Here is a 24,312-nt window from a genome sequence, read left to right on the forward strand (position 1 = left end):
CTCTTTCCCTATTCACAAATGTCATCACATGCAACTCTTTGTTAGGCAGCCTCACCTGTGTGTCTCAGAGTGCTTTGCAGACTAGGGTGAGCAGATGTTCCGATTTTATAGGGACAGTCCCGACATTTGAGGCTTTTTCTTATATAGAAGCCTATTGCCCCCCACCACTGTCCCGATTTTTCACACTTGCTGTTTGGTCACCCTATTGCCGACGCAGGAGTAGCTCATTTGTAGCAGCTTAGCTGAACACACACATTTGGCCTAAGCAATGCTGCCTCTCCGAAAGCTAAGTGGACAATAGTTTGTTCTGATATGAGGGACCTGGACTCTATTTGTAGCTCTGCCTGAAGGGATACTGTGTCAAGCCCCTGACCTAGCAATGTTAAGATTAATCTGACTTTTGGGGGAAGACTTTAAATAGAAATTTCATTGCAACTTTAACTGAACTGACAATATGGAAATTATTTGGAATATGGAAGCACAATGTTCCCAACATGGTTTGATAGCAGGATTTGACACGGACGTTCAGATCTACACCACAGCTTCTCTTACCACTTGGGCTAAATCAAGGGTTCTCAAACTGGGGGTCAGGACCCCTCAGGGGGTCGCAAGGTTATTACATGAGGGGTCACGAGCTGTCAACCTCCACCCCAAACCTTGCTTTGCCTCCCGCATTTATAATGGTGTTTAATATATAAAAAAAGAGTTTTTAATTTAGAAGGGGGACGGGGTTGCAATCAGAGACTTGCTATGTAAAAGGGGTCACCAGTTTAAAAAGTTTGAGAGCCACTGAGCTAAACGTACTTTGCAAGGGCATTACATAACTATTTGCTAGACCGCAGTGGAAGGTTGAGATTCCAGACCCCTGCACCTGGCTTTGGAAGGAAAGGGTGGTCTGCTGGTTACAGACAGACTAGCCAAGCACAGCTTTGGCACATTCAGTCCAAAAGGCAGTGTGGCTGAGTGAGTGTCTTCAGTCTGCCGCACGAGACCTGGGTCCTTGCACCAAACCGATTACATAGAGCATGCCTGAACAGAGGGGCCATCAGGGTTTGTAGTCTTGAACATTTCACACCAACTAGATGGGTCAAGGGGATAAGCAGCAGTCCTTCGAACCTGACCCACACATCAAGTGTCAATTCAAGCCCCAAGTTGGGCAAAAGGCTCGAGAACATATTAAAAACTCTCTGGCAAGGTTTTTGTTTGTTTTTTGGGGCTTGTAATCAAAGTGTTTTTGTGAAAAGAATTAAACGTGAATGCTTGCTGGGAAGGGAGTGACATTTTAGGGGGTGGAGGAGTGGGAGGGAATGGGGTGAGAGGCAATGGGGCTGCAATGAGGGGAATAAATAAGGACAGGTAAGTAAGGGAAGTAAAGGGTTGGGGAGGGACATGGGAAGGGGACAAGGGAGTGAGTGGCAGGGGAACTGGGGGAGAATAGGGGCAAGGCGTGCCTCAGCCCCACATTCTCTACAGTGTGCATGCCAAAATCTGGGGGGTCCTAATCCTTTGTGTATATGCCAGGATATGGGGTGGCCCTGCCCATCTATGGGTTCTGACCCACTCCCTTGCCCGCCCTTCATGTGTGCTGGTTCTGGAGGGGCTTGCCTTTCTGCATTGGAACTCTCTCCATGCCCCCATGTGAGCTGGGATCTGGGGAAGCCCTACCCTATTGGGTGAGGAGCTGAGGTCAGGCATATCTGGAGCATGCACAAGCACAGGGTTTCTCAACCTGTGAGTTGGGATACATAATTGGGTCACCAAAATGTTTCAAAGGGTGCCCCATGGGGCTGGCTGGGCTTGCCTCCCTGCTCCAGACACTGCAACCTCTGGGGTCTCAGCACCACTCAGGTTTGGCCCTGCCACTATGAGGACAGGAGTCCGGGTAGAACTGCAATCCTATGGGCCAGGTCACAACTCCACTCTCACAAATTTAGTCCAGTTAGTGGGGACAGGGGGAACCTAGCAATGCAGCAACCCGGGAGGTTGCAACACCCGGAGCGCAGAGACAAGTCCAGCCAGGAGCTGCCAATGTGGGGGTGAGTGCCAGCCAGGAACCAAGCGAAACCACTCCAGGACCTTCACCCCCAGACTATTTACTGGGTCAAGACAAGCCATAAACATTTAAAAATGGTCCTGACCCCTAAAAGTTTGAGAATCACTGCTGGGGTGAAGAGCTGAGAATAGAGCCATTCACACATCTCAGAGCTTTTGTTACAGGCTATAGGGAGTGTTCTCATTCAGCTGAGACCATCACATTTAGGTGAATGGGCCATTTCACACCTGTGAGCCTCCCATGCTTTCAGGGTTATCCTGGGCTGGGGCTTTGACTATAGCAAAGCAGTTGCTGATAAATTTCATAAATATTATAGCAGAACAGCCTCTCTGCTTCAGTTAAGACGGTGCGATTTTTCTGTTTAAAGGACAATTTTTCTAAGTGTTCTAAAATCTGCCTGCCTACCTGGCTAATTTTGAAATTTGCTGTGCTTTGTGGTGGTGCAGGGTAGGCTTAGTGATCCAAATTGGAGGTCATTTGAGCAAGAGGTTCCTATGATACAGCCTCCCCTCCCAAACCTGCACCCCCCAAAAGTAGCTTTTCTTGAAGTTCACAGATTCCACCAACCTTTTTGTGCACAATTAGCTTCTAAAATGCTAATGGCTTAATGGGCTGGGAAGGAGAGGGTGACCTGGACAAGAGACTTCTCTCACATGCTTAAAAGTTACTGTAACCACCAGTATGAAACTGTCAAGTTCTTGGGACACACAGGCCATGCCTGAGATTTCCTACAGACTCAGTTATCAATTACACACTCCAAAAGCATGACCACTGTCCCCATCCCACTACAACTAGGGCATGATATCTACAATTAAAAGCTATATTGTGCAGCTTTTAATAGCTATATTGTGCAGGGGTGGGACACACCACACTCCTCGCCGTGACACACAAAGTCCATGCCAGACGCTAGGTCTGCATAGCTGCTTCCATCAACCTAGATAACTTAATTCAACACTGTTGGAAAAACCCCTTCCAGCAGTATAGGCTACATCTATGCCAGAGGTGGGCGAACTACGGTCCGCCGGCCACATCCAGCCCGCGGGACCATCCTGCCAGGCCCCTGAGCTCCCGGCCAGGGAGCCTAGCTCCCGGCCCCTTCCCTGCTGTCCCCTCACCCCCGGAGCCTCAGCGCACCACACCGCCAGTGCTCTGGCCTGCCACTCCTGTTGGGCAGCATGGGTGGCATGGCTGGCTCCGACTGGCTGCAAGTTCTTGCTGCTCTGAGCAGCATGGTAAGGGGGCGGGGAAGTTGGATAAGGGGCAGGGGGTCCTGGGGGCAGTCAGAGGACAGGCAGCCTGCCTGCCATGCTTGGGGCGGCACAAAAGCTAGAGCCGCCCCTGCTCCTAAAACCTGGGCTCTATTCCCAGCTTTGACACTGACTGTCAGGAAGCAGGGCCTGCAGCAGAGCCAGTCACCAGGCAACTCAAAGAGGACAACTGGCCTGCAGTAGGCTGACTGATTGGTGGAAAGAGTCAGCAGACCAGATCTTAAACCCCAGCAGCAACAGCAGTTTGGCGGGTGCTCAAAGCATTCCTCCACAACTGCAAAAGCTCCTGTGCCAGCTTGTTCCCAGTCCAGCTCCTGCCTAGTTCCAGCCTTGTTCCTGCCCCACTCCAGGTAACCTGGCTCTGACATCTGGCATCCACCAGTGATCCGGCACAGTATACTTTGACTCCCCGTCTTGCTGACAATCCTGTTTGCCGAGAGCGGAGCTGGAACCAGCAACCCTTTGTAGCTTACACAATCCTCCAGAGACACAAAGACAATCCAAAGGTGCCCCCAGAAACCCTGTTAAATATCAACATTATGTTGACAGGTTTGACCAAAAAAAAAAAAAAAAAAAAAAAAGGCTGACACCCTACCACCCCATTGCAGCTACATCTACCCCATTGACCTCTAGCCAGGAACAGAGGTTCCCTGGGGCGCATTCACTCCCTCTCCAAACTCACTGTCACTCATGGAGCTATCTGCATGAAAACCTGCAAAAGGGATTCATTTACCTTTCCACAACCCCAGCAAGGGCCTCAAACTTCTTTGTGGTGAAGATGCCTCCCTCTAGCTTTGTGTGGTTTACAGAGCTCTGAACAAGATTACAATCCCAAAACCAATACTCCTGACTGCTTATTAATGAACTGTTCTAAAGACTCTGTCCTTCACAAAGATGAACCTCCATGCAGGGCCAGCTTTACTAACTGCAGGGCCCGATTTAAATACTGGCGGCAGTCCGGGGCTTCAGCGGTGGGGGGTCCACTCCGGGTCTTCTGCAGCACCAAAGACCCCCGGAGTGGACCCCCCATCGCCAAAATGCCGCCAAAGACCCCTGGAGCGGACCCCCCACCGCCGAAATGCCACTGAAGCCGCGGACCGCCACCGGGTAAGTAACAAAAAATTTTTTTTACAGGTGTCTAAGGCGCGGGGCCCGATTCAAGGGAATCGGGCGAATCGGCCTAAAGCCGGCCCTGCCTCTGTGGAGCTTATAACCTAGTGAAGGAGAAGATGATGAATGAACCAGGTATGAGCACCTGGAATATTTAGTTATGCCATTTAGGTTGTACAATGCCCTGGCGATCTTCAAGCATTTCCTAAATGACATCTTTTGGGACATGCTGGACCAATTTGTCATCATTTAACTGGATGACATCCTCATTTTCTCTGAATCTCCACAATCATCATGTTTGCACAGTCTTAGAAAGACTTTGCCAAAACCATACCTATGTGAAGCTTAAGAAATACAAGTCTGATAAGGACACAGTGGAATTCATGGGCTATCTCATCATGCCTGAGGGACTCACCATGGACCCGCATAAGGTGGCTGCAATATCTGACTGGACCTCATCCAAGGATGTACACGGGGTGCAGCAATTCCTGGGATTTGCCAATTTCTACAGGCGAGTCTCTAGCCTGGTTGCAACCCATAATGACACCCCTGCAAAAGGGGAACCAGTTCACCAGGTCCACAGTATCTCAGTCAGCCTTTGACTGGCTGAAGAGGATGTTCACCTCAGCATCCATCCTGATTCTCCCAGATCCCACTAAACCATTTAGGATCGAAGCAGAAGCCTTGAATTTTGCCACTGGTGCAGTTTTATCTATCATCCCACAACCAACTCCACCCCTGAGCCTTTTATTCTTGGAAGCTAACCCCAGGAGGAAAAAATATATATATTTGGGACCAGGAGCTACTGGTTATCAAGGTGGCTTTCAAGGAGTGGAATTACATACTAGAGGGAGCCCAATTCCCAGTCCAAACACCTGACAGCTCACAAGAACCTGGAATACCTACAGACTACAAACACCTTAACCAACACCAGACCTGCAAGCTTTGACTTTGCGGTAGCCTTTCGCCCAGGGACAAGAAACAGGAAGGCAGATGCTCTATCCCGCAAAGACAAATATCTCAAACCCAGTGAAGAGCTCTCTTCCACTATGCTCATGGTGTCCAACTTTGTCAGTGGAATGACCGACAACAGTCTGCCATCCTCCTTCCATTCCCTGATGACCCATTCGCAACCCAGATCTGCCAGATCCTGAATTATGCAGGTATCAGGCTAATGCCAAGTTCCAACAACAGAACTCTGTCGCAACGGTTGTATTTATGTTCTGGAGGGACAACCTAGGCTTCAGGTAGGAAAGCCATGCTATGATTTGCCACTTGTGGGCCATTTTGGCCAATTCTAGACCTGGAATCTGATCTCAAGTTGCTTCTAGTGGCCAGGCCAACGATCTTACATCAAGGATTACATAAAAGGTCTGCAACCTCTGTGCCTGTACCAAGACTGCACCTTCAAAACCCCTAGGTCTCCTCCAGCCTCTGCCGAGGCCTCCATAGCCTGTCTACTATATCAGTGGACTTCCAGACTTCACTATAGAACTGCCACACTCTCAGGGACACACAGTAATCTGGTTGCCACTCACCTCCTACCAAAGATGGCACACTTCATTCCATACCATTACTGTTCCTACCACATAGGAGATAGCTCAGCTTGTCCTGGACAATGTCTTCTGCAACCACAAGTTACTAGCAGATATTGTATAGGACTGGGAACCACAGTTCATTTCCTGATTCTGGTGGCATTCTGACTCCTTGGCATTGAATCCCTGGCCTCATCCAGCTATCACCCACAGACTCATGGGCAAACAGAGAGAGTCAAATCTTGGCACAGTATCCTTGCTGCTTTCTGAGTTACCACCAGGACAACTGGTTCCCCCTACCGTGCCACACCAAATTTGAGTGTTAACAATGAAATCCACACCTCAGTCCAACATAGCCCATTCTTTGAAAACTATAGCTTTCACCCCCACTTCCACTAAGACTTACTGGTAAGTTCCCCAGTCCAGCTGCTGTGAACTAGCCTCCATCCTATACCAAGTGACTATACCGGGAGATCAAGGAATACTTTCAGTACACCAATGAAGCCTATAAACACCAGGCAGACCAAAATTGTTAGGGTGGCCCCAATCTGGCCATAGGGGACAAGGTATGGCTCTCTGCCCATCTGCCAAACTAGACTACCAATACCTGGGCCCTTTAATATTTTAAAGAATGGGTAAACCCAAAGGCCTTCAGGTTATAGCTGCCAGAGTCCTTGAAAATCCACCCATCTTTCACATCTCACCTTTTAAAGCTGTAAAACGGGATCCTATACCCAAATTGATCAACTCACCACACACAGGTCTGCAGACAGCAGGAGTACTTGGTCCACCAAATCCTTGACTCTTGGCGAGTTAGGGGAAGCCTCCAATAACTGGTAGACTGAGGAGATTATGGTCCAGGAAAGCAGTCTCGGGAATTGGGAGAGAATATCCATGCCCTGGACATATTTGAGAGTTCCACTGGCAGTACCCCGAGAAACCGGGCCATGAGGCTCCTAGCAGGCGCCCTTCGGTGGGGGGAGTACTGTCAGGAATCAGGTCCTGCAGCAGAGCCAGTCTCTGGGCAACCTAATGAGTGCAGCTAGCCTGTAGTAGGCTGCCTGACTGTCTACACCGCCTGATTGGGTGGAAGTCAGCAAACCACCTCTCCACTTCGGAAGCAGTTTGGCAGCTGCTCAAAGCACTCACCCACGGCTGTGACAGTTCCTGTGCCTGCTTGTTCCCAGACTTGCTCCCACCTTGTTCCAGCCCTCTTCCTGCACCCAACACAGCCCTGCTCCCAGCCTTGCCTCACTCCAGGTTACCGGCTCTAACCCTGGGCTCAGATTCCTGACTTCATCTCTGACCCCAGCTGCGATCTTGGGCTCCAATTCCTGGCTACCAACTCCTGATCCAACCCCTAGGCACAACCACCCATGTTCCAGTCTCAGACACTGGCCTGCTGGATGACTTTGGCCAAGTGACTTCATCTCTCTGTGCCTCAGTTCACACATTTCTACAATGAAAATAATGATGTTTCCTTCCTTAAGGCTACTAGCCCTAAGAAAGATCTAGGTATTATCATCACCTGGTCACAAAAACATCTGGGCTGCACTCCTACATGATAACTACAACTGCTTACATGACCACTACGTCCTACCAACCCTTCTCTTTGTTAAAAAAATTAGGAAATTAAACAACAAAGAAGAGTTTGTTAATGCAGAGTGAAAGTTGTCCAGTGATAGCTCATGCCCTTCCAGAATGTCTAGGTCAGTAAAACTCAAACTTATGAAAATCAGGAAGTACAGAGTCAAGGTGCACTCCCACGCAACCTTAACTCTACCATCTTTGAGCAATGTCCCAATAAGCCCAGAACACACACACACACAGTCTGCCTTTGCCCTGTACTGAACAAGAGCTCCCTACACTCATACTCTTAGTAGACGCGGGGGTCTTTTCGTGGAGTAGCCTAAATTATACAACTCCTTCAAATCCTTTACCCTTATGTACATACCATCACACACACAATTTTCACTTACTATAATTAAACCCACAGGCCACACATGTTCCAACTAACTGCTGATACCCCCATGGCAAGAAGGCCCGTGCCCTGCTATTGACACAGTGCTGATATGAGACATCCTGGATCTCTCATGGTACAGATGCACCTCTTTCCTTCTGTCACACACACAGGGGGTCAAAGAGAGGGGCTCAAATATACCGACATAGGGCCACAGACATTCAGATCACCTCATATCACAATCACACCTCTTCCAAGCTGCTCCAACTAATTTCTCTACCATTCAAATACAGCTACACCGTGAATGCCTCTGGAATTCATGCAGCTAGTGGCTATCGCCAATTCCAGGAGGGTGGAGTTAAGATTGCATAGACCTTTACCTTAACTCTGCATTTCCTCATTTTCACAAAGCTTTTCTCAAGTTTGAATAACTAGTCACTAAACTGAACTAGTTGAATAAACTGAAATGAAGAAAAGCATTCTCTGCACCTGCAGAAGAAACTACTCCTGTCAAAAGCTGGTGTAGCACTTCAGCAAACCCTAGTTTTCAGGTGCTCAGCCAGTAACTTCTACTAATTCAGTGCTTTGACTTTCTTTAAAACTTCAGCAGTAAACATGTACTGCTTGATTTATTAAAATTTTATTTAAGTTATTTTAATAGTTTATAGTAAGCTTGACTTAACATAGGCTATAACTTTTTTAAATGTATATAAATTTAAAAATAGGATTTAAATAAAAACATTGTTTTAAACAATGGTATCTACCCTCTCTCTATAAACATCCAGTCCCTCGCTGAATCTTACTAAGCTCTTGGCCTCAATGAATTCCTGTAGCAATGAGTGTCCAGTCTAATCACACAACGTGGGACAAAGTCTTTCCTTTTATCAGTTTTAAGCTTGCCAACTTTCAGTTATTTAACATCCCTTTGTTCTTGTGCTATGAGACAGGGAGAGCAAACGTTCCCGATATGTCTTCTCTAGACCAGTGGTTCTCAAACTTATTTGATCAGGCCGGCCCCCATTCTTTGTGTGTTTATTTGTTTACACTCCCCTGCCAAAACAAGTAAATATACTGCTGCCCAGGCAGAATAGAGAGCAGCTAGGTGCCCAGCTCTGAAGACAGTGATGCGCCAGCAGCAGTGAAGTAGTAAGGGTGGAGTGGCAATGTTAAACATTAAATGGGAAAAGCCCCATTGCCACCCTTACGTCTGTGCTGCTGCTGCCACCCTAGGGCTGACAGCTGGAGCCCCACCGCCTAGGGCCTACAAGTGGCGCCCTGCCACGTCCTCCAGGTGAGGGACTAGTGGGGGAAGGGGGGGGCGTGCAGGAAGGAGAGCCTGAGCCCAAGCCATCTCCTGGTGAGTGATGTGGGGGGAGAGAGAAGGAGAGCCCAAGCCAGAGCTCTCTCCTCCCCCCCAAAAGGAGGGCACACAGCTCATGACTCCCTTGGAACATTCCTGCACCTCCCTTGGGAGACCCGACCCATAGTTTGAGAACCGCTGCTCTAGACCATTACTTTATGTTTTGTATCATGACACTTCATCATCTTTCTAAGGAAAACAACCCCAATATTTTCAATCTCTTTGTGACAGTGCACCCCATAAGGCTTTATGGGGAGGTGCTCATAAATGTATGTATGATATAACTGGATTAGGGTTTTGCTACATATGCCATGTAACATATCTGTGTAAAGGTTATGATCTACTGGTTATGTTCATCCTAGTTGTATGCAGGCACCATTTGTGTGTTCAAAGTTATGAACATGGGCTGTATAATTGCTTGATTTCTAAGTAGCCTTAATTAGAACATTTGGTCACTTCTTAGGAAAGGAATGTGCAAGTTAAGTGCTCAATCAGGAAGCACTTAACAGACAAAAGAGCTTGGAAGACACCAATCCACATAAGAAGTCTACCTGAGGATGTTCAAGGTAGCATGTGGGTAATAGCAGCTACCTGCAAGCCCTGAGTCATGAATGGACATGTGACTTGCCCATGTGACTTGCCCATGTGATTCCGAATCTCTATTTTGTGACTGGATTCTACACAGGGTGAGGAGGGGGTCTCCACCCACAAGAAAAAGTCTATTTAAACCCGTGGGAGACCCCCTCCATTTTGTCTTCAGCTGGCTAAAGAAAGAGCCTCTCCACCCACCAGGATACTTGAAGGAAACTAGAACAAAGAACAGTAACTACAGGGGGTGTGCGTGATTGCTGGACCCAGGCTACAAGGAGATTAGTCTGTAAAAGGGAGCATTCTGGAACTGGTGTGGAACTTATCTGTATTTAGTTTGTTTAGACATAGATTTGCGCATTTTATTTTATTTTGCTTGGTAACTTACTTTGTTCTGTCTGTTAATACTTGGAACCACTTAAATCCTACTTTCTGTATTTAATAAAATCACCTTACTTATTAACTAATTCAGAGTATGTATTAATACCAAGGGAGCAAACAACTGTGCATCTCTATCAGTGTTATAGAGGGCGAACAATTTATGAGTTTACCCTGCATAAGCTTTATACAGGGTAAAATGGATTTATTTGGGTTTAGACCCCATTGGGAGTTGAGCATCTAAGTACTAAAGACAAGCACACTTCTGTGAGCTGTTTTCAGTAAACCTGCAGCTTTGGGGCAGGTAATTCAGACCCTGGGGTCTGTGTTGGCGCTCCTGAGCTGGCAGGGAAAACAAGAGCAGAGGTAGTCTTGACACATCAGTTGACAGCTCCCAGGGGGGTTACTGTGATCCAACCCATCACACTCTTCTCCTGCGTTTTTCCAGACACCTACTCATTCTCATCACTCTTCTCTGAACCCCTTCTAGTTCTGCAGTCTCCTTGTTGAGATGGGGTGAACAGCACTGCTTATAGTAATCCAGATGAGGTTCCACCATTAATTTAGATAACCGCTCTATAATACTCTGTGTTACTTTTCATCCCATACCTTGTGCCTCCTAACAGCTTGTTTGTTGTTTTGACCACAGCTACACATTCAACAGAAGTCTTCACAGTGATGGCCAGATCCCTTTCCAATGTCAATACAGTTAATTTAGAACCATGTAAGATGTGAGTTCAAAACCACCAAGCAGAGTTTTGAACTTGAGAAGGGAGAAGTGCTAGAGATTCCATGAAGTCCTTTAGGGACGTTGCTTCTGATTTTACATGGAAGGAGCTCAGATACTACAGCGATGCATGGAAGTATAAAACAGACATTCTTCCCTCCCGTATGGTGAATTTCACTTGCCGTCATGTTGCTCTTTCCCCTACCTTGATTAGGTCCCTCTGAAGTTCCTCATAGTCCTCTCTGGACTTGACTAACCTAAGGAACTTTGTGTCATTTGCAAATTTTGCTACCTCACCACTCACCCCCTGCTTTCCAGATCGTAAATATATTAAACATTGGCTGTAGCATGGAAACTTGAGGCCCCGCAGCTAACCTTTTGCCCTGATGAAAGTTGACCATTTATTCCTACTCTTTACTTCCTGTCTCCTAGATTGTTTTTGATCCATGACAATAGGTGATGTGTCTCCCAGCGTGACCTGTGCCTTTACATGGGCTACCAGCTCCAAATAGCCTACACTGTTGCCATCTAGTGGTTTATTGCTTGAACTGCTTTCCCTAATAATAATAAAGGCAGAGAAGGTCTTTGGTATTTGTGTGCTACTATCTGTTCCTACTGTCAGAGTTCCTTGCAAAGCACTGGAGGGATTCCTAGCTGGTCTGCTAGGACACCTAGCTGGACACGTGTTTACTGGCTAGTTGCTGGATTTATATTTTCTCTATGTAGCCAAGCCACTGTCTCATTTGGGATTCCCAAAAGGTGACAGCTTGCACAGATGATAGGCTGGTTTCTGCCTAATAAATTCATATCAAGGTTTCTATTGAGAACATGGTTCTCATCCCTTGTTGATGCGTGAGCTCTAGAATCACTAATTCCCCTGCATGATTTCAGTATAGGAGTCATAGGTATGTCTAGAGTGCAATTCAAGGTGATTGGCAGCATGAGTTGACATACATATCCAAACTAGCTTTAGTCTGTCTAGCTCGGGGTACTGGTAGATTTGTAGCTGTGGCAGCATAGACTTCAGGACAGGCTAGCCACTCAAGTAAGAGCCCAGGGTCCCAGGCCGCATTGCGCAGCTCACATTAAAGCCCATACTGCTGCAGCATCACAGCTAGTGGTACTTGTGCTGAGTGGAAATGCAGTCAGAGCAACAACTGATAGATAAACTACCACAGAAAGGAGATATGATGGAAGAAGCCAAAAGGTAACTATGACGAATTTGGAGCATGCCCTTCAAAGGCTCTAAAACACCACCTACATAAAAATGCCAAATGAAATCATTCAGGCACATGAAGAAGTGACATGCAGAAAGACAGCTACATTCAGAAACAGCTTATTTTAGACCAGATTTTTGTTTGTTGCTTTATAATACTGGTATGATTTCACTTATATCTCATTGATAGGGGCAGGGGAGAATGGAGACAAGTTATATAGACCTGGCCTCAGCAGGATATGAAATTCACTTTGAAATGTACCTTATCCACTCAGCTACGCAATCTAATTACTTCACTGGGGAAAGTCAGTGGGATTATTTTGGCCATAGGAGGAAGGCCATAGGTTCCCCCCTCCCCCCAATAATGCCTTACACATGGAGAATTAAACCAAAACCACAGTAGAAGGGCCACAAAGCTGAAAGTATGATCCATAAAGTGATCCACATGCAAACTCCACTTATTGAGGCCTTCTGCTACAAAAGTGAGAAGCAATTCATCACATTTTGGTTCACCACAAGCCAAGCTTCTATCTATACGCACTTTGAGCATGAACCAAATCTCCCCATTGGAGACAGGCCTGTATATCTGCTCTGGGTGTATGGTCAGATGGTTACAGGAAGAACAAGTGTGTTTGGTAATGTCAGGGTCATTCCCCACTCAGGTTTGAAGCAGTACACAGAGCAATAGGAGAGCTCATCCTCTCATGCAGCCCAGTCACTGTTGCTTCTAAATTACACAGGGCAGAGAACATGCAAGATTCAGAGCATCATAAAGCAAGAGTGCACTGAGCATTTCCTTTTAACACAGAGTCGTCAGAGACTCTCAGCCAGGTCACCTGAGGAGCAATAAAAGGGAGCATGTGTAATGAAAGGCATCAGTACCCACATTACCAACCTCCCCTCGGAGTGAGTGGCAATATGAACTAGCCTTGTTAGGGTTCTGGTCCTTCAACAGCACTCGCTTGGAGTGTTGATGGGGGTGGTACAGTTGCTCAAGTGGGGGTGCCCAGTAGCACTCTAAAAGGGATGCAGCCTCAGCCCTCTAGCCGCTTCCCTCTGGGTGTTCCCCCCCTCTTGAGTCATAGGGGGAAAGCAACTGAGTAGGAGGAAAACAAACAAAAACATGCAGCCAGTTCAAGCTGGGCTGCTGGCCTCTCTTCCTTCAGAGGGGACACGGATGGGCTGCACACTGGGTCAAAGGCCACTGGGTCAGCAGCAGGGGAATATGATACAGCCCCCTTCACCTCAGAGGACTTGGGCCTCCTTTTAGGCAGGGGTAGGCTCTGTTTTCCGCCAGGCTTCTCCCTGAGAGCAGGGAGGCCCAGCACTCTGACCTACTCTCAGGCTACATTTACATTAGGAGATAGGGGCGTGTATGCATATGTTAGCACACATTGAGCTAGCACTAGTATAAATAGCAGTGTAGCCATGGTAGCACAGGCAGCTGGAAGCACAGGTCAGCTGTGCTGAGTACAAACCAGCCTGAAACTGGTGGGTATGTACTCAGCTCGGCTCAGCCATGCCTTTGCTGCCGCTACCTTTGCTACCGTGGTTACACTACTATTTATACTCAGGCTAGTTCAAGCAGCATTAATGTACATGTACACAAGCAGAGGAATCACATCCCTAGCTCACAGCTTAGACATACACTCAGAGCTGCCCACTGCTCAGTTGAGCTTCCCCACTCTTGAACGCCTCCATTCTTGACATGACTTGCAGATGCAGTGGGGTGGGGCCACTCCAGAGCACCTTCTTAAATCTTTCCTATCTGTTGTGGAGTTTATCCATCTCATCACACACCTTTGGGGTGGGGGGGAGGGGAGAAGAGGAGGGGGGCCAGGGTGCTGTTAGCTGGTGTTTGGATTTTCACCATCATATTAAAAAAATTCAGCATTTCGATTCATCTCACCAGCCCAATGGAATATTTGGAAGCTATAGGGTTGTAGGGACAGGTATCAGATTGGTGTTTTTCATGGTATTCAGCCACCTAAATGGTTTATGATCAGAGAAAAAGGGTCCCCAGCGGACGATACCTTGGAGTTCATGGCCCATTTCACTGCCAGGGCCTTTTTCTCAATGACAGAATAGGTTCTCTCTGGAGTACAGCATTCGACGTAAGTAGAGTATGGATGTTCTCCCTCAACCTCTTGAGAAAGAGCTGGCCTCCGCTCTATCTCTGAGGCCTGTGTTTGTAGTATAAAACTTTTTGAGAAGTCTAGATTATAAAGAACTGGTTTCTGAGCCATATAATCCTTTAGTGTCTTAAAGACCTCGTCACAGGCCTCAGACCACTGAACCTTTTTTGAACATCCAACCTTTACAACATGCATGAGCAGAGCTATAACAGTGACTAACACTGATTATACCAGGCCAGTCCCAAGAAGCACCATACTTGTTTGTTTGTCAGGGGGCTGGGACATGCTGCCAAAGCTTGAACCTTGTTGACCAGTGTTTGTACTCGGCCTTCTCCAATAGTATAGCCTAGATATGTGGCCTTGCGGTTCCCCACTTTACATTTTGCTGGGTTTGCCATCAGGCCTGCAACTGTGAAGGACAAAAGGACTGCTGAGACCTGTTTTACGTGGCTAACCCAATCTTGGCTGTAAAATCATCCAAGCATGTATTGTCTATATGGCTGTAGAATGTGGTCCATTGGCCTCTGGAAAGTTACTGCTACTCCACAAAGGTCAAAGGGCAGTGCTCTTAACTGATATAAGCCAAAGGGCGTGGAAAAAGCAGGTCCCTCACACACACGCCTCCAGGATCCTGGCATCCAGGGTATTTACTAATATCCTTTTGTGAAATCTTCGGCACTTATATATCTGGCAGCTCCCAGACTTTCCAACAGCTCATCTATCCTTGGCATTGTATGTGTGTTGAATTTTGATACTGCACTGATCTTTCAAAAATCAATGCAGAAATGTACTGTGCCTTCTGGCTTTGGCACAAGCACAATGGGGCTTCTCCATTCACTGTGCAACTCTTCCCAGGGTAAGCATAGCCTGTGGTTCATCCCAATTGTGTCCCGCATTATACAGGGGAGAGCCCAGGGAGTCTCCCGGGCACACTGACACGGTGCCATCTCGATATGGTGGTATGCCAAGTTGGCTGGTCCTAGTAAGGATGAGAACTCAGTGGGGAATGAGTCAACTAGCTGCTGTACCTCAGCTTTTTATTTGGGTTGAAGCATCTCTCCCACCTGTACAGGGTTGGTTGTTTGGGTCAAGGGTGCCTGGGGTCCTAATTCAGGAGCCAAAGGAAAAGGGGCTACGAAGCACCTTGAAGACTTTCCAGGCTTTTAAAAAGATTCTGGTGGTATATATGTGGGTTTTTTCCTTTCTTTTCTTTGGCTGCTGGACCTCGGGGCCAACTTGTCTCACCACCTCAAATGACCATTGCCATAGGCCAGTAATTTGGATTCTGAGCTAGGCAGCAATAATAGTACCCAATCACTTGGTTTGAACACTGCAATCAGGCCCCTCAATTGTAGGCTTTTTTGAGCCCCCTGGGCATTTAGCGGATTTTCTTTGGTGAATGCCCCTAAAACAGTGGTGGGCAACCTGCGACCCGTCAGGGTAATCTGCTGGCGGGCCGCGAGACAGTCTGTTTACAGTAACCGTCTGCAGACAGTAACCATCTGCTCAAGGCCCGCCAGCAGATTACCCTGACGGGCCGCAGCCCATGGGCCACAGGTTGCACACCACTGTCCTAAAGTCTTAAATTTCTCCTAGCTGGTGAACATACTGTACTATGTTCGTAGTCTGTGGTCCTTGCTCTTCCCAGGTTTTGCAAAGCAGAGCTAGGATACACCGTGACAGCCAGCCATAATAGGAGCTTGAAAGATAGCATATGAAAGGGGGAGGATAGCTCAGTGGTTTGAGCATTGGCCTGCTAAACCCAGGGGTGTGAGTTCAATCCTTGAGGGGGCCATTTAGGGATCTGGGGCAAAAATCTGTCTGGGGATTGGTCCTGCTTTGAGCAGGGGGTTGGACTAGATAACCTCCTGAGGCCCCTTCCAAAGCTGACATTCTATGATATTAGTTCCCTGATTGGTCAGGATCTCCTATGGTATTGCTATCTGGACAAAGAGCTTTATGAGTTCCACCACAATGGTAGCTGCATTTGTAGAGTGCAAGGGGGTGGCTTTGGGATACTAGGTCACGTAGTTGAGGATGACCAGAATATGCCAGTACCCCCACAGCATTCTTTTTCAGGGGTCCCATGAAGTCCATCCCTATTATCTCAAAAGGGTCCTCAACTAAGGGGTGCTTTGGAAGAATTCTTTAGGTGCTTTGGGAGAATGGCTAATTGGCACGAGGCACAGTAGTCAGACATCTCTGCATACACTGGGCCAGCAGATGTGGCCCACTACCCAACTTATGGTTTTTTCCCTCCCCAAGCATCCTGTAAAGGAAATTGAATGGGCTAGTTGTAAGACTTCCTGTCTTTAACTCCCAGGGCTAGGAGTTGAGTTCTTACTTCCCATCTGCCCATTTCATTCAAGGCTGTAAATCCATTCATCCCTGACCTCAAAGTACAGCCACTGCCTTAGCCACTGGGGATCTACCACTACTCCATTCATCACAGCCCAACTTAGCATCTGATCAGCTCACTGCTCTTGGACAAAACCGGTGTTTTGGGCTAGAACATTAGCCTCCTGAGGCTCGGGGAGTTGAAGGTCCCCTCACTAGAGTCCCCTTCCTCTGCTATCCCCACCAGTTTTGATGGTTCCAAAAATGCTTCTATCTGTGAAAGTGAGCTGTTCCATCAGGTAGCCAGCCAGCCAGCCACCCCATTCTTTCAGGATGTCGCCAAACCAACTAATTGGTCCCTCACTAGGATCTGGCTATACCCCAAGTCCAACAGCCCAGTGACTGCCTTCCCATCAATCCATACTGGTTCAAACAGGTTGGCAGGGGCCCTTTTCTGCATCTGGATTTCTGCTCTCCAGACTTGACTATAGCTACAGTTGATAAAGGGGCAATCTCAGTATAGTTGTCCTGGTTGCGCACATGAAAAACAGACCACAGGGACTAGACAAGAGGTATATCCCAAGTTGTGGGTAAGGCTTTTCCCAATGGGGTGGCCCCTTTTTGATGTCCAGGTGCCCCCAATCTTGATCTGCCCATACAGGTTTGGCCCTAAGTTGTACTAGCTTCTTGGGCACCTCCATTCAAGACTTCACTCCTTTACCTATACCCCTCACAGCCCTTGAGGTAAGCCTGGAGTGCCTTACTGGAGGGTTATTGCACCTTGGCTGTCATTCAGTTCAGACTGCACTGGACCTCGGTCTTCTGGCTAGGTACCTGCCTGCATCCCTGGAGGGCTATCAGCAGACATATAGTTCTTAACTGTGTTAGCTAACATGGTAATTAATGAGGTAAAATCCTAGTGAAGATAAGGTAGTTTATAGTTTGAATTTACCTCAAGTTAGTTAACGCCTTTTTTCCCCCTAACGAAGACAATGCCCTAGTGTTTCCCAAGGCTTTGACCTCCCTGTGTAACCACAGGAATTGCCAGACTAGAGAGCCATAGAAGCCAGTATCCCATCTCTGAGAAAGGCTATTAACAGATCCTCCAGAGGTAGCTTCAAGGAACCTACACATGCAATAAAAAAAGATGGACAACTCCAGAGGTCGTAAAGAAAAAAAATTCAGCACTCAGATCATGTGAGACCAAGACCAACAATGGAGCGTCCAGCAGAAACTGTCAACAGCTACAGAATGTCCCTCAGAAAGAACAATCAACAGAGCAAACTCTACGGAACAAGAACTCTCAAGGACTCGAAACCTACCACTGCCAGTTGTTGCAACTAATGGACAGACCGATGACTAAGTTGTTATGCATTCAGGTAATGTAATTAGAAAACCAGTACAATTCAGAGACACTTAACAGATTGATCCATACTGAATTTCAAAGATAGTGCAATAGTGCAAATTTTGTAAATGTCAGGAATGTAGAACTTAAAGGGGGAGATGTAATGGAATGTTAAGATGCATTATATTGTTCAGACAGAAGGTGGCCATGTGTGTAACACCTTATTAAGCTTGCCTCAGCCATACCTCACAGAACATTGAAGGACCTTAGTGTCTCTCTCTGGGAAGGAAGCTCTGTGACTAGTCCATAGTTGGTACAGAAGCCTGACCTGCTAGTAGCAGCCCTGCAACCTACCGTGTACAAAAAAAACACACGACAGTCATCAAGACCAGCCTCTGAAGCAGGAAAGTTTGCATTCCTTCTACATTTTCCCTAATGTAACTGGGAATATTCTCAATCTATGACAGCAAAATTAATAGAAGAATCTGACTAAATGCTTGGCCTCAATCAGGTCCACAGGCTAACAATGTATTGTGTAAAAATCTACATCCTTAACAGTTTTTAAATTACTGCCTATCAATTAAATGGGGTGTCTTTTTATTTCTATATTATGAAAAAGGATAAATACAAGTGCACAATTTACCTTCTCTATACTATTCATGCATTTGTATGTGTCTCATTTCCCCTTTTATTTCTCTCTCTTCTTTATTAAACTGCTCTCTTTGTTCAGAAGGATTCCCATCTCTGGACCCCAATTTCTGAATATATTACAGTGCCATATCACTCAAAGAGATGGCCTCCAGTACTATTTTCAGGATATCAATCTATTTCTTTCAGCCTAACATTGCTTTTTTTGCCATCCCTATATGGTGAATGGAGATTTTCACGAGCTGTCTGCAATGACAACTCCTGAGGAAAAAACCAGGAGTACTTGTGGCACCTTAAAGACTAACAAATTTATTTAAGCATGAGCTTTCGTGAGCTACAGCTCACTTCTTCGGATGCATCCGAAGAAGTGAGCTGTAGCTCACGAAAGCTCATGCTTAAATAAATTTGTTAGTCTTTAAGGTGCCACAAGTACTCCTGGTTTTTTTGCGGATACAGACTAACACGGCTGCTACTCTGAACTCCTGAGGAGTTACTGTGAACACTTACATTGCTTCAACACAATTTCAAAAGGACACTTTGGGTAGCCCAAATGCCAGTCTCCTATGCCATTCCAGAGACGCTCGGATCCTCAGAGTGGAAGAATGCAAAGAATATTTGCAAACGAGGGTGATCTGTCCCCAAGTCATTTGACCAGAGACACAGCAAGACAGCAGCATTTGGGATGTAACCCTTTTTTTTTGGGGGGGGGGGGGCAGGGGCGGGAAGACACTAAAAGAGGGAAGTGTTGAAAACATTAACCCACAAGTCAGAGGCATTAATCAGAGCCAAGCTGCGGGGTTCTGATTTTGCCCAGGGACAGCCTGCACAGGACAAAGTTCACAAGGCACTGCTGACTCAAAAACTACATCTGACGCTTCCCCATTCCAGGCATTCCAAAGGCTTGTTTACCTCTCAACTTAGGTGTGACCATACAAATGCTTTGGCTGAATTAAATACGCATTCACACCCCTCATTAGTGTGGGTCTGGTCAGGAGATACTAGAAAAGCCACTTCCACCCATGACATTCATTCCCCTCTCTTCAAAACAATCAGTTGTAACAGATGGAATTTTCTTCAGAATCTATGGCATTAAAAGAGAAACTCCGAACTACTGCAGAAAGAGAAAGACGCCCCAGCATCTCCCCAGAGCACAGGAAAATTTAACACTACTAGACTGCCCTAAGCCCCGCCCCTCCCCCCTCACACACACACTCTCACACAGGATCAGGGCAGACAGCCCTTGAGAAGTGTGTCTCATGGATTCTCTTTTCATGTTCTCTCTATGTATAAATATCCCCTGTCTGTGTGTTCCATTCTATGCATCCGAAGAAGTGAGCTGTAGCTCACGAAAGCTCATGCTTAAATAAATTTGTTAGTCTTTAAGGTGCCACAAGTACTCCTGTTTTTTTTTTTTATGGATTCTCTTGACAGGAATGGATTGAAGGGAGCCCGCCAGAGGCCTCTGGCTCACCTGAGTGTGTGGAGGGGAGGTAACCACACATCTTACACATTTAAAAGTCAAATGCAATCTTGGTTCAGTAGGCCTCAATACACCATCACCAATAATAGTGACTGCCTGCAGAGTGTGCGAGGCAGAGTAACATGGCTTGCTCTTCCACTGCTGGCCAGACTCCGCAGGGATCCATCATAATAAGCACTTACACAACAGCAGCACTTTATACACATTCATTCATCCTCACAACATCTTGCGAGGCAGGAAGTCTTAGCCCATTTTACAGGGGAGGAAATGAATAAAGAGAGGCAAGTATCGTTGCCTAGGGGCACAGACTAAGTCAGTGACAGAGCCAAGATTAGAACTCAGAAGTCCGGATTCCCAATGTCATGCTTACATTACACCCATTGTACAGAAACAGACAGTGTCAATGAAGCAGAAAAGCCAGTTTCATATAGGGTGACTAGATAGCAAGTGTGAAAAATTGGGATGGGGTGAGGGGTAATGGACGCCTATATAAGACAAAGCCCCAAATATCAGCACTATCCCTACAAAAATCAGGACATCTGGTCACCCTAGTTTCACAGGTCCAAGCTTGTCTATGACCTGACAGTCCCTTCATTGCTACTGCTAAGACACGAGACCTGGCAAATCTCTCTATAGCAGGGGTTCTCAAACTGAGGGTCAGGACCCCTCAGGGGGTCTCAAGGTTATTATATGGGGGGTCATGAACTGTTAGGCTCCACCCCAACCCATTTTGCCTCCAGCATTTATAATGGTATTAAATATATTTAAAAGTGTTTTTAATTTATAAAGGGGAGGGGTTGCACTCAGAGGCTTGCTGTGTGAAAGGGGTCACCAGTACAAAAGTTTGAGAACCACTGCTCTATAGGATGTTCCAGAAAGGCCATCAACACTGAAGGGGTTTCAGCCATATCCGTTATCTAGAGGAGCGAGCCAGGTTCAGGTAAAGTTTTGAGGAAGAAGTCAAGAAAAGATACCTAACTGGGGTGACATATCTAGGCTAGTGAATGAGCAATCCATAAACGCCTGGGTTACCAGAGTGGAAATTTTGTTTGCCAAACACTGTACATCATCTCCAGCAAACAGCAGGTTTTAGAAGTGGCAACGTTGGTTTAGTTTGCAGAAAATGATCTCAAGAGAGGTCCCCTTCCTCTGCTTTCTAAAGCATGCCCTGGCCCATCAGCTCAGAGACATCTGGCTAACATGATGGGCTTTACAGAGTACCATTCAGGACAATCAGATACCTGCCAGCATCACAAATACCCTGAAGGAGGCAAGGCTCAGCAGAGCTGGTCCCCCGGAAAGCAGCTGTAAATGAGCCCTCAAGAGACAGCAGAGAGTTGCAACAATCTTGAGACAATCACAAGCCATTCACAAACTGAGTCCTCTTCCATTAAGTCTCCTTTCCCAATGCAGGCCACATAAGATCAACTAACTTTCACTCCATTCACAGTAACTGTAACACACTACACCACACTGGCCAATGAGGTGGCACCTCCAGCAACCCTCTTCACATCAGACTGGACTGACAGCCCACTCCCACCTTGGGAGAGGAGGGAGAAATACAATGACAATGAATCAAGACCTTGTCTACACACGAAAGTTACACTGGTTTAACCAAGAGAAATTTTTAAACCAGCAAAACTTTTGTGCCTATACTAATTGTAAGAGGAGTACCACAGTAATACAGTGTCATGCACGATCAAAGACACAACCCTGATGAGCCCAAAACCTCACATAATTACTGGTTCTATCTTTCCAATAAATGGTCACATGTCACAAATTGAGACTCCCTAGGAGATTTCTAGCTTTCAGAAAGGATTGAGCGGAACCCAGCAGGTTCCCTGCAAAAACTGGATTTTAATCTGGTGAGCTACACCAAAAATCCCAATATACTAGCTAGCCCTAATAAGAACCTGAGGCTGGCAGGAAATTCCTTCTTTCCTTAACCCAAATCCCAACCCACAGGCCCCCAGGATAGGGGGCAAATTCCTTCCCTCACCCTCAAGTTATGGCAATTAGTTCAGCCCCATAAACCCTCCAAAAGCAGGGATCTCAGACCACCATGAACTCACTCAAAAGCAAAGAAGAGGGCACAGGTGCCAAGAATTAAGAAGAGCGTCAGGTAGAAGATGCCCTTCTGCCGAGCCATCATGATGCGACCATCGCAACAGAAGGTGTTCCTGCCTGGCAGCTTCTCCCATTTCCGCATCGCCTTCTTCCTCACCACCATCACCGACATGACTGCTTCTTCACAGGGCGTAGGGCAACCAACCAAAGCCCAGCTTCTGCTTCACTCTCGTTGAAAAACACGACATCATCAAAAGTCCAGCCACGGCCACTAAAGAGATGAGAGACAAGGACATCACCATGGGCTTGGATGCTATGCAGCAGTGCCCTCGAACAGCACATGGATCAAGGGAGCTGCCCAATTTACAATTAGAGGCACAACATTCTTCCCACCACCTCAGATCCAGCTCCTCCACACACAACCAGCTCTCACAGCTTGAGTCATTCTATGCAGGATATCTGCAGCTGACAGGAATTGTCAGCCTTGCCTAACGGGGAGAGGACAGCCTTTGTAGCTCCAGAGTTCCGCCTTTATATCTACCCTCATGAGGTCATGGCACACAGCATATCTTTGTAGAGAAATCTTAATATCTTGCACTTTGTCTAGGTACTTATATTGCCCCATCACTAAAATACACGTGTGTCACACAAACATTAGTGAAGTTATATCCAGGTAGGGATGCATTATCCCCATTTTGCAAACAGGGAACTGAGTCACAGACTAATTAAGTGACTTGCCCATGGACATGCAGGGAAATTTGTGACAGAGCCAGGAACAGAACCCAGGTCTCCCAAGTCCAAGTCCCAAGCCCCTAAACATCACACCATCCCTTCTCTCTCATCCTTCTTTCAGCCATGGAACTCACACTACTTAAAGATCATACATATAGTTAGGCAGTTGCAGAGGCAGGATTAGAACCCAGGTCTCCTGACTCCCACCTTCTGGACCTTAGACAGCAGACCACTACTTACACTTTATAGTCTGGAATGGGGTTTCCTGGTAACATGGGTCCATTATAGTCCCTCTAAGATGATTCAGACCTTGTACCCCCATGCAACATGTTAGACCTAAATTATGTGTTGCATGAATCATTCATTCGCTGATTCATGCAGCAAAGACCCTCCCCAAGTTCTCTTCCCATCACAATTATCCTTAACTAGCTAAAAATGCAGGGTGCATAGAGGGAATAAAGACAGGTGTGCACCACATAGCTAAAGCTACTTTAGTCGCAAAGATTTACACACTGAACTCATAAGGGGTGGAACTGTGGGATTTTCTTTGGTCTATCCATTCTTCCCTCATTCTACTGCTTTTCTAATTCTCTGCCAACCACAGCACCCCTGCTACTGCAGACCTCCTAAAGTTTGCAGGAGAGGAGCCTCTCACCCAACCACCTTAGGAACATGGCCTCCTGGTTTGCAGGGCACACTGGTGTTACACCCTGGACACTTTGAGGCAGATTCATATAAATGTAGAACTGAGGTTTATAGTTAATTAAATATGAAAATACAATCCTCCTCCTGGTTCTTAAAAATATATTATATTACTGTTTTACATCACCATCAAGTTTTTAGTTTGCAGCATTATTTTGATATTACCAATAAAAACTGCTTTGTAAAAGATGTTTGGGGGAGGCCTTTAGCATGTGGGAGAAGATGCAGCCCTTCATTCCCTGCCTCCTGTGAGACTACCTTCAGACCTTTAACTCTCAGGAGTTAGAACTTCTAGTTTCTCATCTCAATAATAAGCAGTTTGAGGTTTTTAAGGTCAGGCTTGACAAAGCCCTGGCTGGGATGATTTAGTTGGGTTTGATCCTGCTTTGAGCAGGGGGTTGGACTAGATGACCTCCTGAGGTCCCTTCCAACCCTGAGATTCTATGATTCACTAGACTCTTCCCTACCCAAATATCTTTCACTGCAGTGGACAATCTGGCTAAGTACATTAAGTGGCAGAGAAACAGTTAATGTCTACATTTAAGCTGCCATCATTAGGTTTCAGGTCCATCCCCCACTCAGATAAGGGAAGAGAGCACTTCACACACTCATCTTGGGTGGAGAATTTGTTTTTAAATGAAAGCTAAAGATATGGAGCACAATTATAAAGC

The 24,312-nt window shown here is 46.6% G+C and overlaps 1 protein-coding gene across 2 annotated transcripts in view; it reads right to left on the reverse strand.

Annotated features, from left to right (window-relative positions):
- ZDHHC9 (zinc finger DHHC-type palmitoyltransferase 9) overlaps positions 1–24,312 on the reverse strand; it is a 40,414-nt gene that overhangs the window by 12,280 nt on the left and 3,822 nt on the right. For both annotated transcript variants that reach the window (XM_039487703.1, XM_039487702.1), the window contains exon 2: positions 22,213–22,478. In XM_039487703.1, the coding sequence (XP_039343637.1) occupies positions 22,213–22,379 (167 nt within the window). In that variant the 5' untranslated portion in view covers positions 22,380–22,478. The remainder of the gene's footprint in view (positions 1–22,212; positions 22,479–24,312) is intronic.

Source organism: Mauremys reevesii, linkage group 9, assembly GCF_016161935.1.
Source record: "Mauremys reevesii isolate NIE-2019 linkage group 9, ASM1616193v1, whole genome shotgun sequence".
Classification (NCBI taxonomy): domain Eukaryota; kingdom Metazoa; phylum Chordata; order Testudines; family Geoemydidae; genus Mauremys; species Mauremys reevesii.